The 16,588-nt window shown below is 25.2% G+C and overlaps 1 protein-coding gene across 2 annotated transcripts in view; it reads left to right on the top strand.

Annotated features, from left to right (window-relative positions):
- LOC111623152 (homeobox protein Hox-D9-like) overlaps positions 1 to 16,588 on the top strand; it is a 150,701-nt gene that overhangs the window by 131,070 nt on the left and 3,043 nt on the right. For both annotated transcript variants that reach the window (XM_023365632.1, XM_023365636.1), the window contains 2 exons: positions 1,311 to 2,030; positions 2,904 to 3,053. In XM_023365632.1, the coding sequence (XP_023221400.1) occupies positions 1,340 to 2,030; positions 2,904 to 3,053 (841 nt within the window). In that variant the 5' untranslated portion in view covers positions 1,311 to 1,339. The remainder of the gene's footprint in view (positions 1 to 1,310; positions 2,031 to 2,903; positions 3,054 to 16,588) is intronic.

Genomic DNA, 16,588 nt, shown 5'->3' with positions numbered 1-16,588 from the left:
TGTGATTATTAGATTGCGTAGAGTTTCTTTTGACCAATAAATTATAACTTATGTTGGATAGGCGAAATGTAACAAAATGTTAATAATATGCCAAATAGTGCTTGCCAAACAGAAGAATGATAAATTTTAGTATAATTTAGACCAGTAATAAAATTTAAATTTTATATTATAAATTTAAAATTTTATAATTTATAAAACAGAATTTTATAAGCTTATAAAATCATAAATTCAAACCTAGTGTTTTCCGTATTGTTTTTTTGTTTGTAAAAGAATTAAGCTCCTAAAACTTAAACTGCAAAACATTTTAGAATAAATTATTTATTGGTTATTTTTATTATACTTTATAATTTTCCAATAGTAACAAAATAACTTACATTTTTGTAAACTAATGCTCAATTTTAAAAAGTTATTGATATTATTACATATCATTTAAGCTATTGTTAACTGATATTAGATAATATATTAACCGAAATTGAATAAATGTTAACTATAAGTGGACGTAGATAAGGCAGTTTTGCATTAAGAAATATCAAGGTTTTTTGTCGGTACTAGAATAATGGTTGAGTGGAATGCCACCAGATGGAAGCAGTCGAGCTAAGTGGTGGCTCAAGTCCACCGATCGTGGAGCTCACCAGCTAACAGACGCCACTAGCTGACGTTCGGTGCGCTCAACAAACGGTGACGTCTGGGAGAAGTGAAGAGGGTAGTTCTAGACCTCGTGCTTGCTAGTTGTGTTGTAGTTGGGCGAAGACAACACGTTGCTTAAAGTATCGGGTTCGTGAGATCCTTCTAATATTTTTTCATGTTGTCCAATTCACTGGTTGGACTTTATTTCATTGGAAGTGCTAGCAGGCCCGAAGTCCCGATGTGTGAAGCCGTCGGTTAAGAAGGAATAGTTGTCATGGTAATTGTTGTCATTTATTTCATGTACTTAAAATGATATTCATTTGTGTGGTCTAGCTGTTTTTATGACGACAGTTAATGGTCAGTTTATGAAATAGTATGTGCCGAGAGCTCTTAATAATGGCATAATGGTTTCGAAGAGAAAACAATCTAAATTAGCGGCTGTGGGTGAAGGGATCCGAGCCCGGCATTCTGAGAGATCATGTGACACTACCGAATCTAATGGGGTCCAATGCAAAAGCGCCGCAGGTGACACGGTAGATTTGCGGTGGACCGATGAAACGTGGGTGGCGCGAACGGTCTAGGGGTAGTCGGAGATTAAAATCCGACCTTTCGATTTCCGAAAGTTTTGTGACGTCAGTAGATCACGTGATATAAACTTAGTGTTTTTTGTTTCTATGTCGTAGGTTGACGACGGAAAGCGGGGAAGCCGAGGATGATGAACGGTGCCCTATACGAGGAAACGTCGAACAGCCGTTCTAGTGTAGACGCCTTGCCTCCACCACCGCCGCCAGCAGCGAGTCAACCGGCTCTCCAGACTGGACCACTTCACATACCAGCCAAGAGAGTAACTACTACCAGCCTGGCTGTAACGTACGGGCATCCAGAGTGCGGCGGAGCCGACACCGCTGCCGGGGTCATACGGCACGGACATGGAACTCAACCGTGGGGCTACCCGGCTCCGGATAATCATCCCGCTGCTACTTTCGACAGCTATACGCAATACAACCAGACTTTGTGCAATGTGAGGGACACAATGCCACCAAGTTACTACTATAACGAACACGCGGCTGCTGCTGCAGCGCGAGTCGCAGCCGAAAGAAAACCTCCACCTTTGAAATTTTGGTCGAACACTTATGACATCCCTTCTGCCGGACCAAGTGCCGTTAATCCGGCGGACACGTGCCAGACATTTGCACCGCAGACGTGGTGTAACTACACTCCGTATTCGGGTAGAGTGCACGGTCACATGGAACCGCACGCACCGCAATCCGTCACGTATTTCACCGGGGACGATCGCGCTAGGGCACCGATGGATGGGTTTCCGCACTCCGATGGATATACACTACGTACATTTGCGGGGACAGAGACCCATGCCCCAGCGCCATACGTTCCTGCTTGTACAGGTAAGCAGTCTGTTCTCTTTTAATAAAACTTCCGAATTGTTTGCTTTACAATAGAAGGGTCTGACCAATATCGACGACACAATGGCTCACTTGACCCCTATCTTCGCCATTGTCCAGTCATTGTAATAATTTTCCTATTTTCGGCTTATCTTCACTACGAGCTATTATGTCGTCCTGTTGAATGTCTTTACGGCAATCGACAAGAAAAACTAACAATAGAAAAATCTCTCCGCAGCTAAATTGCTTAATAAGGATAACCAAGAGACAAATTTGAGTTTTGCATTAAGCTTAGCTTTAATATATAAGTCTAAATTCGAATATAAACGGAATGCAGAAAAATCATAAAAAATCATGCATATTTTGAATTAATTACTAAAAGTTTTCATTTTTATTTCCTTCGTATTCAGGTTACTGACCAGGCAGATTTTAGCTTTAATTTATTAACAATTGCAGACATATTACTAGATAGTTCTTTAGATATACAGTACATAAATTACTCCGTCTTATGCACGATATAGTCTTCATTGTTATTCTATCAAGAGATTCACCTGTCATTGTTAAGATCGTTCAAATACCATTAGAATATAAAAAGAATATTCACTTAAAAAATAAATTACTACGTAATAATAATAATTTTTTACATTGAGTATAATTCTTTGATATAGACCTGTTTACTCTTTACTGTAGGCCTGTTTATGTTAAAACTTTCATTTGAAACTTGGCTTCTATGTAAAATAAGTCATTTTAAATGATGAATAAGTCTTGATTTAAGCTATAAGTGATAATGAATATGAATTTTTCTGATAGACATTAAAGGATAATATATTAATAATTTATCATTAAAAAAATCTTTTAAATCTATTTCGCATTAAGTTGCCCTAGAGAACTGTTACCTATTTGATTGGGAGAGAATCGCTCTTACTGCACTAGCGCCAATAGGCGGTTTGTTTGTGAACTACAAGAATTCGGCAGAGTACTCCACTACTGATTTTTGTTGCTTCGACAGTAAAAAGTCGTTAAAAGGTTGTTTAATGATATATACTCTTGTATAATACAGTAATAAGGAAGGTTGTAAAATAGGCCTGAAGGCCTGCAATAAATTTCACGAACAACAATATAATAGATTTATATTTCTTTATTCCTTATGTCAAAAAAAATCTTTTCAAACATCTTTATTTTCAATAAATTCATTTAAAAATTCTTATATGCATGAAACGGCGTGTACGGTGGCATTTCTCCATCATTATAAAACATTGTGCTATAATGGACTGACTAATTAAGCGATAAAATTTTATAGAGCAATTTCTTACAAGTACTCTTATTATTTGATTCTAATTCGTTAAATGTCTGATTTTTAGAAATTGTTTCTGCTGATTATATAAATTATTTCGTTTGAAAAAAAAAGTTAAATATATATAAGGCCTATGGTTATCTAAATATAAGATATATATATATATATATTATTTTAAGAGGAAAAATATATTTTATAAAATATAAGCGAATATAAATATAATATTACTATAAGCATTGAGGTTATATAACGTTTTTTTAAAGTTTATAAATTTTTAAGTGAATTTTAACAAGAGTTAACAAAAGGTTAAAATGGAATTACCCCAAAGGAATTAAATCTATTAATGTTTAAAAAAAATTGTGATATCAGTTAGTGTTCTAAGTACGGATTAAACATTTAATTCGTCAGTTATGCAGTATTATAAAAATTTCTCTGTTTTTCGTTTAGTTTTCCTATTTTCCTCAATGATTCGTAACAGCAGTTGCTCGTAACTTAATGGCCTTGTTTTTAGATTATTACAAATGTTTTGCTTCTAGTTACCATTCACTGTCAGATGTAGAACATCACCAATTCCGCACTGATACGCATTTTTTAAACGTCTGTTAATAGTTAGCCCAATTTAGTGAAATTTAAAAATTTTTTTTATGACTAAAAAATATAAAAGATATTCCGCCAGGTGTCTCTCAAAGTATGTTCACTGGTTGGTATTTCACTATTCGGTAAAATTGTAAAAAGCTCGTGACGGTTGCGTGAAGCTAGCGAGCCTGTCTTCCGCAACTCATAAAATCTCCACCTCAGGGGAGGAAACGAAACTAGGCAGCTTTACAACCCCCTACCATTGGGGAAAACAGGATCAGACGGAAACGCACCTTTGTAGACCCTGCAGGTGAGAGACAGGATACCCTAATGCTTGACAGCCCCTTTTCCCAGACCAATTGGCTGTAGTAGCGCGTCCGGATATGGTCCGGTCGACGAATACTAATTAGATACGCGGTCGGCAGAACACAGTATTGTTTAGACTTGCGGTTTTTATTCTTCTTTCTTTGTTACCATTCTTATTTCAAGAGTGTTTCTTAACAAAAAGAAAAAAAACCGTCTTTAGATAAAAGATATTCACCGCACAAGTTTAGAGAAAGAAATCTCTGTTAGTAATTTTATATGCGGGACAACATACATTTGTCAATCTGATGAACTGTTTACTGCATAAAATAGTGTTTTAAAAAATGCCCTAGGCCCGCAGCCGTGTAGAGAAAATGCAAGTTATTCCAGACTATTTGTATCTCATATATAACGTTAATACATAAAAAAAATTAAATTTTATATTGGATGGCACCAGAAGTTGCTGCAGTTGAAAGGAAGGGTGGTTATAATCAACAATGTGATATCTGGGCTGTTGGAATTACAGCAATAGAGTTAGCAGAACTTCAACCACCAATGTTTGATTTACATCCAATGAGAGTGCTTTTTCTTATGTCAAAATCAAACTTTAAGCCTCCACAACTGAGAGATAAATTTAAATGGTAATAGATATATTATAATTCTTTTTAAATTTATATATATAAAAATATATATATTTCATCATCATATATATATATATATATAGAAGATGAAATATATCTTACATCCAAACTATTAAATATAAAATGTAGTAAACTTCTCATCAACTGAGTAATGCCAGATGTCAATCATTCAAACTTCTAATTTGATAAATAAGACACTTTTCACAATACTACTGACTGTATATCTTCAATTCTAAGATGTCCTTGATTGTAAGATGCTCTATTGATTTAAAATTGAATACATTTTATAAATTTATTTCTTATGTAACAGATCTACAAAATATAAACCAAATCATGAATATAATATATTCTTATTAGGTCTGGTTTATATTTTGAATCTGGATTATTCAAAATTCTGAAATAAGTTAATCTATTACTATTATTNGGTTATTTTAAATATATTATGCCAAAATGTTTATTTTTATGATATTTAAATTTTTATATAAAATACAGGCGTGAATCTATAAAGAATATAAGATAAATAGGACAAGCTAGTATAATTTAGCTCTAAATCTACGCATAAATTATATCTTATCTCAAATAAAAATAACTACAGATAAATATCATTCGTATGTTAGACTTGTATATTGTAATATATATATTTAAAAAAATAATCCGTTAAGGCGATAAAGAATTCATTAAAATTTCTGTCCATAAACACTCCTTTATAGAAATTAAAAATAAATTAATTGTCTATTGTTTTACTGGAATAATTTATGATAATCGAAAGCGTTTTCACTAGAGAATAATCAATTATCTCGATTGAAAAAGCTAGCGAAGTATTCAATCAGTACATTTAGAGTAGGCTACTTAAGCTAGTCTACAATTAGTTTTTTGGCAAAATATCAAAGGATTTTTGCGTGAAAACTCATACAAAATAAAAAAAAGAAAACAAGAATTTCTGAAAAGTTCTCAAATGTTCTATTAACCTATTTCACTTTTCTCTAAAATTAAAAATTTTGAATTTTAATTAACTTAAGATTATTTTTTTTATTAAAAAGGAAACAAACAATTTCCACCATTGTCGTCTATGTTCTATATATTAAGAAACGTACTGTACAATCGAATCGTTTAAAAGTTTGGCCTTGAAAAATTTCCAACAAGGACAAGAACAACAAGGAAGGATTTGTCGAATTTAAGATGGCATAAATGAGGACGACAAATATTATAAAATATATCTTAAAACAATTTAAACCGACACGGATTTGATGGATACAACTTAAAACAACTTGTAAGAATGTTTTGTTTAGTAATATTTTCTAAACCAAAATATCGTTTTTAATGCAATTTTTAACCTTCAGTTAAAAGCAATTTAATCAAAAACGAAGATCGGAATAATGAATAGAATATTGAATATATTAATTTATAATTAAAGGATATATTATAAATTTAAATAAGGTGAAAATGCGTATGTTTCGTTTTGTTTCTACCAGGTTAATTCATGAAAATGTAAAGCTGCTTTTATACCTTCAACAACTCCAGTAGCTATAAAGAACATATAACTATTTAATGAAGCAAGATTATTATAAGTACGATGTTCTTAATGTGCCATTTAGGCCTATCTGACAAGAATAACAATAAAACAAAACAAATAAATCTAGAATGACAGCAGTTTTATTAACAATAAATTGTCCATTTAAGAATAATAATGTCGTTAACACTTAAATACTGTAATATGACACTTAAACTATTTTAATGGTTCAATTGAGAGGGAAATTATTATGCTGACAGCATTCGATATCAAACATTTTCACACACATAATATTTTAACTCTAGGTCTACTGTTAACATGAATAAAAATTCTTATATAATAATCACGAACAAGAGAAACTTGCCGTGATTATGCAATTTTATGGCTTTTCGATTTATATGTAAAGCGAATGCTTTATCGATGTATAGTAAATGCATTAAGCTATCAAATCTTTAAATCGTGGATAATTATTATTCAGATAAAGTTAAAGATAAAATACTTTTTATAATATATTTAATATTATTTAGTTTTGATAGTTTGTAGCATGATGAAATATGAAAAGATTTCTTCATCGTAAATAATATAGTCAGATTTTTTTTAGTAACTCATTTAGAGCTCCACACCTATGTCTAGACTTAGTAAATTTTTATAAGTAAAATTTAGGACTATGCAATTATTTTTTATATAGTTTCTTCAATAATCGATTTATGGATATATCATTATGTATAAAATTTTATGTCTTTTATCAATAAGATTTTAAGACCAGTTTATTTAATGGATAATTATTTACTTAGTAAATCGTAAGAGCTGGGTAAGCACGATAGCTTAAATATATTCAGTAAATATATTTTTACTGAATTATTCTACACTTAGTCTATACCTTGACTTATATTTTAAATTTTTTTAAGAATATTTTGTCACTAAAAGGTAAATTATAAACACTTGAATAAGTTGATAGATTAATAATATTTCTAAACTTTTATAAGAAAAGTAATAAAATTTTAAAAATTGATTTCCAAAATATAACTTATTTTATTATAAAATTAGAAATCAATGATTTATTTTCTAGTTATAATTTATTGATAAAATATCTTAAAGAAAGTTAAAAAGAAAAATTATATATCAAAGCTTTCTGCATTATTACACATTTATTTATAAAACTATAAAGAAATTTTTCATATTTTAGATATTGTTAAGGAAACATTAGCCTATATAAAATTTTATAATTTTTATATCAATAATTATTCTAGAATTAATATGATTTGACATAGTTTATTATTCAAAAAATATAAAAATTTAATATTTTATCTAATCTATAAATCTAATATAAGATTTTATGAAAATTTAAATTTATAGAGCNATAGAATATATAGTTACACAAGTATTATCTATAATCTATTATATAAGTTAATATGAATACACCGTAGTAGCACTTAATCTCAATAATGTTATGTCTAATTATATTATAAATAATATAACTTAATAGTAAAGTTATGCAAACTATTTGACATTTGTATAATTATAATAGATAAATCTGTACAAGTAATGAGCACGTTTGGAAAGAGATGAGTCTAGGCCTATAACATATAACTGTTCTAAATTGCAGTATTAAGTCTATGAATTAATAATCGATGTCAATAACTTTATTTTTATTATACAGAAAAATTTAATTTTATTCATTTATGATCTATAAAAGATTAATCATTATTCATCGCAAAATTATTGCATTATTGATTCCTCTATAAAGATGATATTAAAAAATGATTTATTCTTAATATAAACATAAACAAGAATCTATAATTATTTATATGAAAATATAATAAATAAGTAAATAAAATATATAATGTTAGCACTTAAAACATGATCAGATACATCTCGCATATATAACAAATTTATTATTATTAATATAATTAGAATAAGTTACATCAAATAGCATTTTTATTTAATAAAATTAAAGAATATAGCTAATATTTTTTAAAAATTTCTATATATTCTACAGAATAGATTAGATGTAAGTTTTTATATAATAATAATACAATGATCAGATTAAAGTCTTTACAGTCAAAATTATATTCATAAACCAGACAATATTTAAAATGCTATAGTGATGTCTGACTGTCTGAGTTATAGAAAAAAATTGTTTTAAAATTTTCTGTTTTGTTGATAAATTTTAAAAGTTTTCTTGATAGAAAGATATATTTTTCTAAAATATATTAATATTTGTATCGTAATTTTTGTCAATCGAAAGAAATGAAAAAGGGGAAAAAAAAGCAGCATAAGTTATCTATAATCAAACCATTCCAGATTTCTAACACTCTTTAGGTCAGAGTGCTTTTACAGAGCCACGTCACCAGCTTGAGTTGATACCTAATTAAATCGAATCGATAAAGCTGGTCTGGTAACGGGTCTTGTTATTTGTGAATACGTAATCGTTGCGTGCGATGAGAATCAATGTGGAAACATCACGTTTGTTTCGGAAACGAAGTGTTCGCTAAAATTTTATATCATCTAAACAATCAATTCTTTTCATGGATACATTCCAAAAAGAGAACAGAGCGAACCGAAATTTAAATAGGCCGTCTTCGTTCAGATCCAGTTAAAAATTTTCACAATTATGCTATATAGGCCGATATCTAAACAATACTCTAGGCTATTGAAAATGTAAAGCTGCTTTTATACCTTCAACAANAAAGAAATGAAAAAGGGGAAAAAAAAGCAGCATAAGTTATCTATAATCAAACCATTCCAGATTTCTAACACTCTTTAGGTCAGAGTGCTTTTACAGAGCCACGTCACCAGCTTGAGTTGATACCTAATTAAATCGAATCGATAAAGCTGGTCTGGTAACGGGTCTTGTTATTTGTGAATACGTAATCGTTGCGTGCGATGAGAATCAATGTGGAAACATCACGTTTGTTTCGGAAACGAAGTGTTCGCTAAAATTTTATATCATCTAAACAATCAATTCTTTTCATGGATACATTCCAAAAAGAGAACAGAGCGAACCGAAATTTAAATAGGCCGTCTTCGTTCAGATCCAGTTAAAAATTTTCACAATTATGCTATATAGGCCGATATCTAAACAATACTCTAGGCTATTGATTAAAACACTTCATTACATTCTATTTATTTTAATATGATATTAATCTAAAATAAAGGAATAATGCTCGAGCTTAAATTAGTATTTTAATAATTATAAATAAGAAGTAAATAAGTCAGATTTCGTTAAAACGTTATACAAAGTCTAGTATATTTAATAGACTAAAATTTAAAGAGAAATTTATCATATTTGCATATATTTAAGATAAGCGTTAAGTGATAGAGTATTAAGATATGGAAATTATGTAGAATAATTTAATAAATTCTTTGATAAGATGACTAAACTTATAGCCTAATTATATGGAAATTTATAATTGGTTTAATAATATTAGTATTACATGCATTAAAATTATATAATGATTAATTAATTAGAAAATAATATTTACAGTTTTTAATTTACTTAAGTAATGATATAAAGTTTAAAATTTGTAATCAAGATAGTTTGGATATATATAATTATATAATTTATGCACAGTTAAAATTAAAATTAATAAAATATTTAAAACAATATTTCATAAACTATTTTTCAAAGTCATATATAATATTTTGAAATATTTATCTTATATTAAGTCTTTTAACCATTATATTAATCAATAAAAATATAATAATTAGTTGTTAAACGTCTAAAAATTGTAGATTTTTTGGTAAATTCGTTGATTTAGATTTAAAATCATTTTAACTAAGCATTTTAATTTTAGAATAAAAAAAAAAATGCAACACAAAGTCTTAAATGAAAGTTTTTAATGTAATTTTTACAAATATTTAATCATAAATATTAAATTTATTATTATTTTCATAGTTTTTAACTGTTTTTAATTGAAAAGTGTCGATTAATTAAGACTAATTCATGTTACGATGATTTCTAAACTGATAAAACTATGAATGAGAGTAGTTTGCATTATAAATTAAAATATCGTCCTCATCAATTTTAAGTAACAGACAAAAACATGGACATAAAATTAATTTGAAAATCTTCTGTTTTGAAGTTGCTCAGTCACAACTAATCCTGTTTTTATTTATAAAAATTTTATCTTTAATATATATTAAAAATTGAATTTTAATTAAGTTATCAATAATATATTGGTCTATATGTATATATACTCTTGTTTATAATTTTTAAAATTATTTATTACTTTATTAATTATTAATTGCAATGTTTGCTAATTGATTGTAATAATATAAAATTAATATAAAGGAATATATATATATATAAATGTATATATTTCATTTGATTAATAAAATACATTTTAGAACAATTTAATTACATTTAAATACTGTAATTTACAGTAATAGTAAATACAGTAATTTAACGTTTACCCGCAAATAAAAAAATTGTTAAAATTAGTTTAAATTTTCTATTTATTTATATATTTTTTTTCTAAATTTTAGAAGTTTTGGATGCAATTAAACATCTTTTATGATTAAAATTAAATAATTTATGTCTGTTTTTATTTTTAATAAACTAATGATTTAAGACCTCAGGCTATCTATAGATTCACTTTATTCAGTGCTGTATCCTTTATATATTTGTTTGCCAATAATTAATTGTTTGATAATTAATTAAATTATTACATTTCCTAACTTTATTACGATTTAATGCAAAGTTTATAATAATTAATAGTATAAATTGCAATATTTATTGTTAAATTTTTTTTATCAGTTATACAGTTACAAAATCACGTTTCTGAAGAAAACTATTTTAAGAATATCTTGAATGATTTCTATTAAAATGTAAATATTTTTAAAGTAATTACGGACATGAATGAGCATAAAATTGAAACTATAAGTTCATATAAATTTAGTCATTAAATTTGTATAAAATTTATAATTATCAGAGTTACATTATGTAATATTGAATTTTATATAAAGTCAACATAATTTTTTATTATATATAAATAAAAATTCATAAAATAGTTTTAATTTTATAGTTTATTAAATGATTAGCATGACCTTGAAGTTTTTCTAAGCTAATGATTTTCGTGTCCTCATTTTGTGATCATACAAGAATTACTGGTTTAAGAAAAATAAGGGAGGGGAATAAGCTTTTTATCAAAAAGTTATATAAGTTTACACTCTTATAAACCTATATATCAAGCACCATTATAAGTAAGTCTGAAGAAAAACCGAAAAAAATAATATAATAGCCTATCTGAATACCATATGATCTAGCCTATATGTCATAAGCATTTAAAGTGTAATTATTAATTTAAAATACCTTTAGGTAGGATTATTTTATACTGAACTAAATTTAAAATTAAAAAAAATATATATATTTAATAAATGTTAACGTAGTAAATACATTTAGAAACACAATATTTATTCTTGATATTACGTAAATATTAAATAGAATAAAGTGTTTATGTCTCTGAACAACGTCCATTAATGGTAACATAAAAAAATGGCCTTTGAAGAATCAAAAATGGCCGCTGTTTAGAGATAGCCATTATTAGAGATTGGACTGCAGGTCTATCAAAATCAATTTTCAATTGCTTTAGTTTTAATATTATTATATGACATTTAAATATTACGTTTTTGTTTGTAAAATTTTATTAATTATTTTTATATAATATTTTTAAAAGCAATTGAAAATCGTAGTTTAAAAATGAACTTAAAATTAATACGTCTCAGTGTATTAAAAAATTATTACGAAATAATGTTTCATCTTATTAATAACATCAATTTTTATTATTTTAATTTTAAGATTTAATTATTTACATAAATTATCACAAATCGAATATAATTAAAAGGTTGCATAAATGCCTAAATATTATTTATATAACACTTAAAAGCGATAAAACTTTCTTTTAATTCTAATATTTTTGGTCCTTATAAAATTATGTAATTGGTTTAACATGATTTAATAAAAATAGACTTTATTTGAAATTTATATATAGGCCTATATATATTTAACAGATTATAAATTCGTACATATGTGAAGAATTCGCTAGATAAATCTAACAGTCTTAATTATATAGTTTATTAACTTAAATTAAATATTTATATTAATATTTATTATTTTATATATTAATTAGTACCGTTTTAAATCTAAATATTGTACTAAATTATAAAAACTTTCAGCATATGGTTTTTAAACATGCATAATTCATTCAACAATAANCTTTATTAATTATTAATTGCAATGTTTGCTAATTGATTGTAATAATATAAAATTAATATAAAGGAATATATATATATATAAATGTATATATTTCATTTGATTAATAAAATACATTTTAGAACAATTTAATTACATTTAAATACTGTAATTTACAGTAATAGTAAATACAGTAATTTAACGTTTACCCGCAAATAAAAAAATTGTTAAAATTAGTTTAAATTTTCTATTTATTTATATATTTTTTTTCTAAATTTTAGAAGTTTTGGATGCAATTAAACATCTTTTATGATTAAAATTAAATAATTTATGTCTGTTTTTATTTTTAATAAACTAATGATTTAAGACCTCAGGCTATCTATAGATTCACTTTATTCAGTGCTGTATCCTTTATATATTTGTTTGCCAATAATTAATTGTTTGATAATTAATTAAATTATTACATTTCCTAACTTTATTACGATTTAATGCAAAGTTTATAATAATTAATAGTATAAATTGCAATATTTATTGTTAAATTTTTTTTATCAGTTATACAGTTACAAAATCACGTTTCTGAAGAAAACTATTTTAAGAATATCTTGAATGATTTCTATTAAAATGTAAATATTTTTAAAGTAATTACGGACATGAATGAGCATAAAATTGAAACTATAAGTTCATATAAATTTAGTCATTAAATTTGTATAAAATTTATAATTATCAGAGTTACATTATGTAATATTGAATTTTATATAAAGTCAACATAATTTTTTATTATATATAAATAAAAATTCATAAAATAGTTTTAATTTTATAGTTTATTAAATGATTAGCATGACCTTGAAGTTTTTCTAAGCTAATGATTTTCGTGTCCTCATTTTGTGATCATACAAGAATTACTGGTTTAAGAAAAATAAGGGAGGGGAATAAGCTTTTTATCAAAAAGTTATATAAGTTTACACTCTTATAAACCTATATATCAAGCACCATTATAAGTAAGTCTGAAGAAAAACCGAAAAAAATAATATAATAGCCTATCTGAATACCATATGATCTAGCCTATATGTCATAAGCATTTAAAGTGTAATTATTAATTTAAAATACCTTTAGGTAGGATTATTTTATACTGAACTAAATTTAAAATTAAAAAAAATATATATATTTAATAATAAAGTTTAAGCCAAATTTCAATGAAAGCATTTACAATTTCATTTGTGAAGTTTGATGTTCTGTAAGTTATATTAAATATAAATGTTCTATAACAAACCAGAACTTATTTATTAATAAGAAATGTATAATAATTATAAAATATGATATAATAAATTGAATTTCAAGTCTGTTTATATACAAGATTGAATATAAGTAAAAAATTTTATGATTGAACATTTCTTTGAACAATAAAAATTATTTTCTGTCCGTATTTTTCTGCCATATGTATAGATTTTATCTTTTAATTTATTGGATACGATTTGAAAATTTTAGAATACACCTTATCAAAAAGAAACGATTTATGAAAAAATTGCAATCTCCATTTTGTTTAAAACAGTGTTCAAAATATTTTAAATTGACGTTAATCTAAAGATTTGAATAAATTTGTTAAGAACTCTGATACCATGAAGCTTATTCAAATAAGAATTATTCATTATAAAGTATGACATAAAAATAAAAATTTTGTTTCAATATTGAACTGAAACAAAATCACAAAATATACTCAGGCCTATTGATATGAATTTAGTAATTTTAATAAGTAAATTTATTAAAATTTGCTTAAATGTCTAAGTATTATTTACTTTTAGAAGTATAAGATAAACGAAATTTAAAAAAATATTATATTGACTTTGATATTGAATGAACAGTAGCATTTTAAATGTCATAAATTATTTAATATGATTTATTTTCTATATAATAATTATAATAAAATTTCAAAAACTCCAAAATATTTTAAAGCATTGTGTTTTAATAATTGTATCTTCATTTTCTCATTATTAGTATTACATTAAATATAGCTTTTAAAATATTTTTTAGATATTTAATAAAATAAAATCATAATAGTAATAAAATAAAATATAGCCTATAATAGTAAACTCCAATACACTTAAAAGTAAACTCATTAAAAAAGCAAATGGTATAATTCTCAATAAGTAATCCTATTTAATTATTAATAATTACGCCATTTTATGCTAATTATTATTAATTCTATTTAATGTTTTAAATTTTCTCTTTTCTAATCGCATTTATGATAACAGAAATGTATGTAAATTAAATAAATATAAGCCTATATCATTTTCTAACTACTTTTTATGGACTAAATACTTTTAATATTGTATAAAACGATAATGGAATATTTATAAAAATAAACACTGTTTATTATATTGCTTAACAAATATAATAAAAGAAGAAATTATCCAAATTTAAATCAAAATTTCGATAAACAGTTTATTACTATCGAACATTCGTCGGTAATAATATATGTAATTTATTCTACAGCTCATTCAATTCAGATTTATGAGATTTTTGATAACGTTGATAATAACATTTTTAACATATTTTATATCATCTAAAATATCTTTATAGGTCTATTAACAAACCGTATAAATTATTTACGAGTATGTTTTAAAATATTGTATAAATTCCACGAGAATATTATATTGGGAATATAATTAATTAAAATTTCGATTTAATATATTTTTACATTTAATATTTTATAAAGATGTCATATATTATAGTTTCGAGTAAATGGCTATTGAATTAACCTTGAGAAAAATCATAAAATGACATCTTTAAGTTTTGATGACAAAAGACATAAAATATCCTCCTCATTGGTTTATATTTACACGAATTGCATTTATTGTATCAATTTAAAACCTTTATAGCTTTCGATTGTTAACGTATGTCACGAAATCTACGATATACTTCGATTAGAAAAATCTAACTTCTGTTATAAGCCAGCAAAATATATAATTTACATAATTAAATGTAGATTGTGTATTTTCCACAAAATAAAAATATTAATAATCTTATAATTAAATTAATTTTAATTAATATAATTTTACTACAATACTATCATACAATTATTGTTTAATTCATAATTAATTTGTTTTTAATATTAATAATATAACCGTATTATTCTAATAAATATATTTCATAAAATTATTCTATATAATAACTGAAAATTTTAAATATTTATTCATATATATTTAATAAATGTTAACGTAGTAAATACATTTAGAAACACAATATTTATTCTTGATATTACGTAAATATTAAATAGAATAAAGTGTTTATGTCTCTGAACAACGTCCATTAATGGTAACATAAAAAAATGGCCTTTGAAGAATCAAAAATGGCCGCTGTTTAGAGATAGCCATTATTAGAGATTGGACTGCAGGTCTATCAAAATCAATTTTCAATTGCTTTAGTTTTAATATTATTATATGACATTTAAATATTACGTTTTTGTTTGTAAAATTTTATTAATTATTTTTATATAATATTTTTAAAAGCAATTGAAAATCGTAGTTTAAAAATGAACTTAAAATTAATACGTCTCAGTGTATTAAAAAATTATTACGAAATAATGTTTCATCTTATTAATAACATCAATTTTTATTATTTTAATTTTAAGATTTAATTATTTACATAAATTATCACAAATCGAATATAATTAAAAGGTTGCATAAATGCCTAAATATTATTTATATAACACTTAAAAGCGATAAAACTTTCTTTTAATTCTAATATTTTTGGTCCTTATAAAATTATGTAATTGGTTTAACATGATTTAATAAAAATAGACTTTATTTGAAATTTATATATAGGCCTATATATATTTAACAGATTATAAATTCGTACATATGTGAAGAATTCGCTAGATAAATCTAACAGTCTTAATTATATAGTTTATTAACTTAAATTAAATATTTATATTAATATTTATTATTTTATATATTAATTAGTACCGTTTTAAATCTAAATATTGTACTAAATTATAAAAACTTTCAGCATATGGTTTTTAAACATGCATAATTCATTCAACAATAA

The sequence above is a fragment of the Centruroides sculpturatus genome, unplaced genomic scaffold (genome assembly GCF_000671375.1).
Source record: "Centruroides sculpturatus isolate CEXI.00-Female unplaced genomic scaffold, Cexi_2.0 scaffold144, whole genome shotgun sequence".
Lineage (NCBI taxonomy): Eukaryota > Metazoa > Arthropoda > Arachnida > Scorpiones > Buthidae > Centruroides > Centruroides sculpturatus.
Note: the sequence above shows the minus strand (reverse complement) of the source record. Positions and strands in the feature narration are given on the sequence as shown.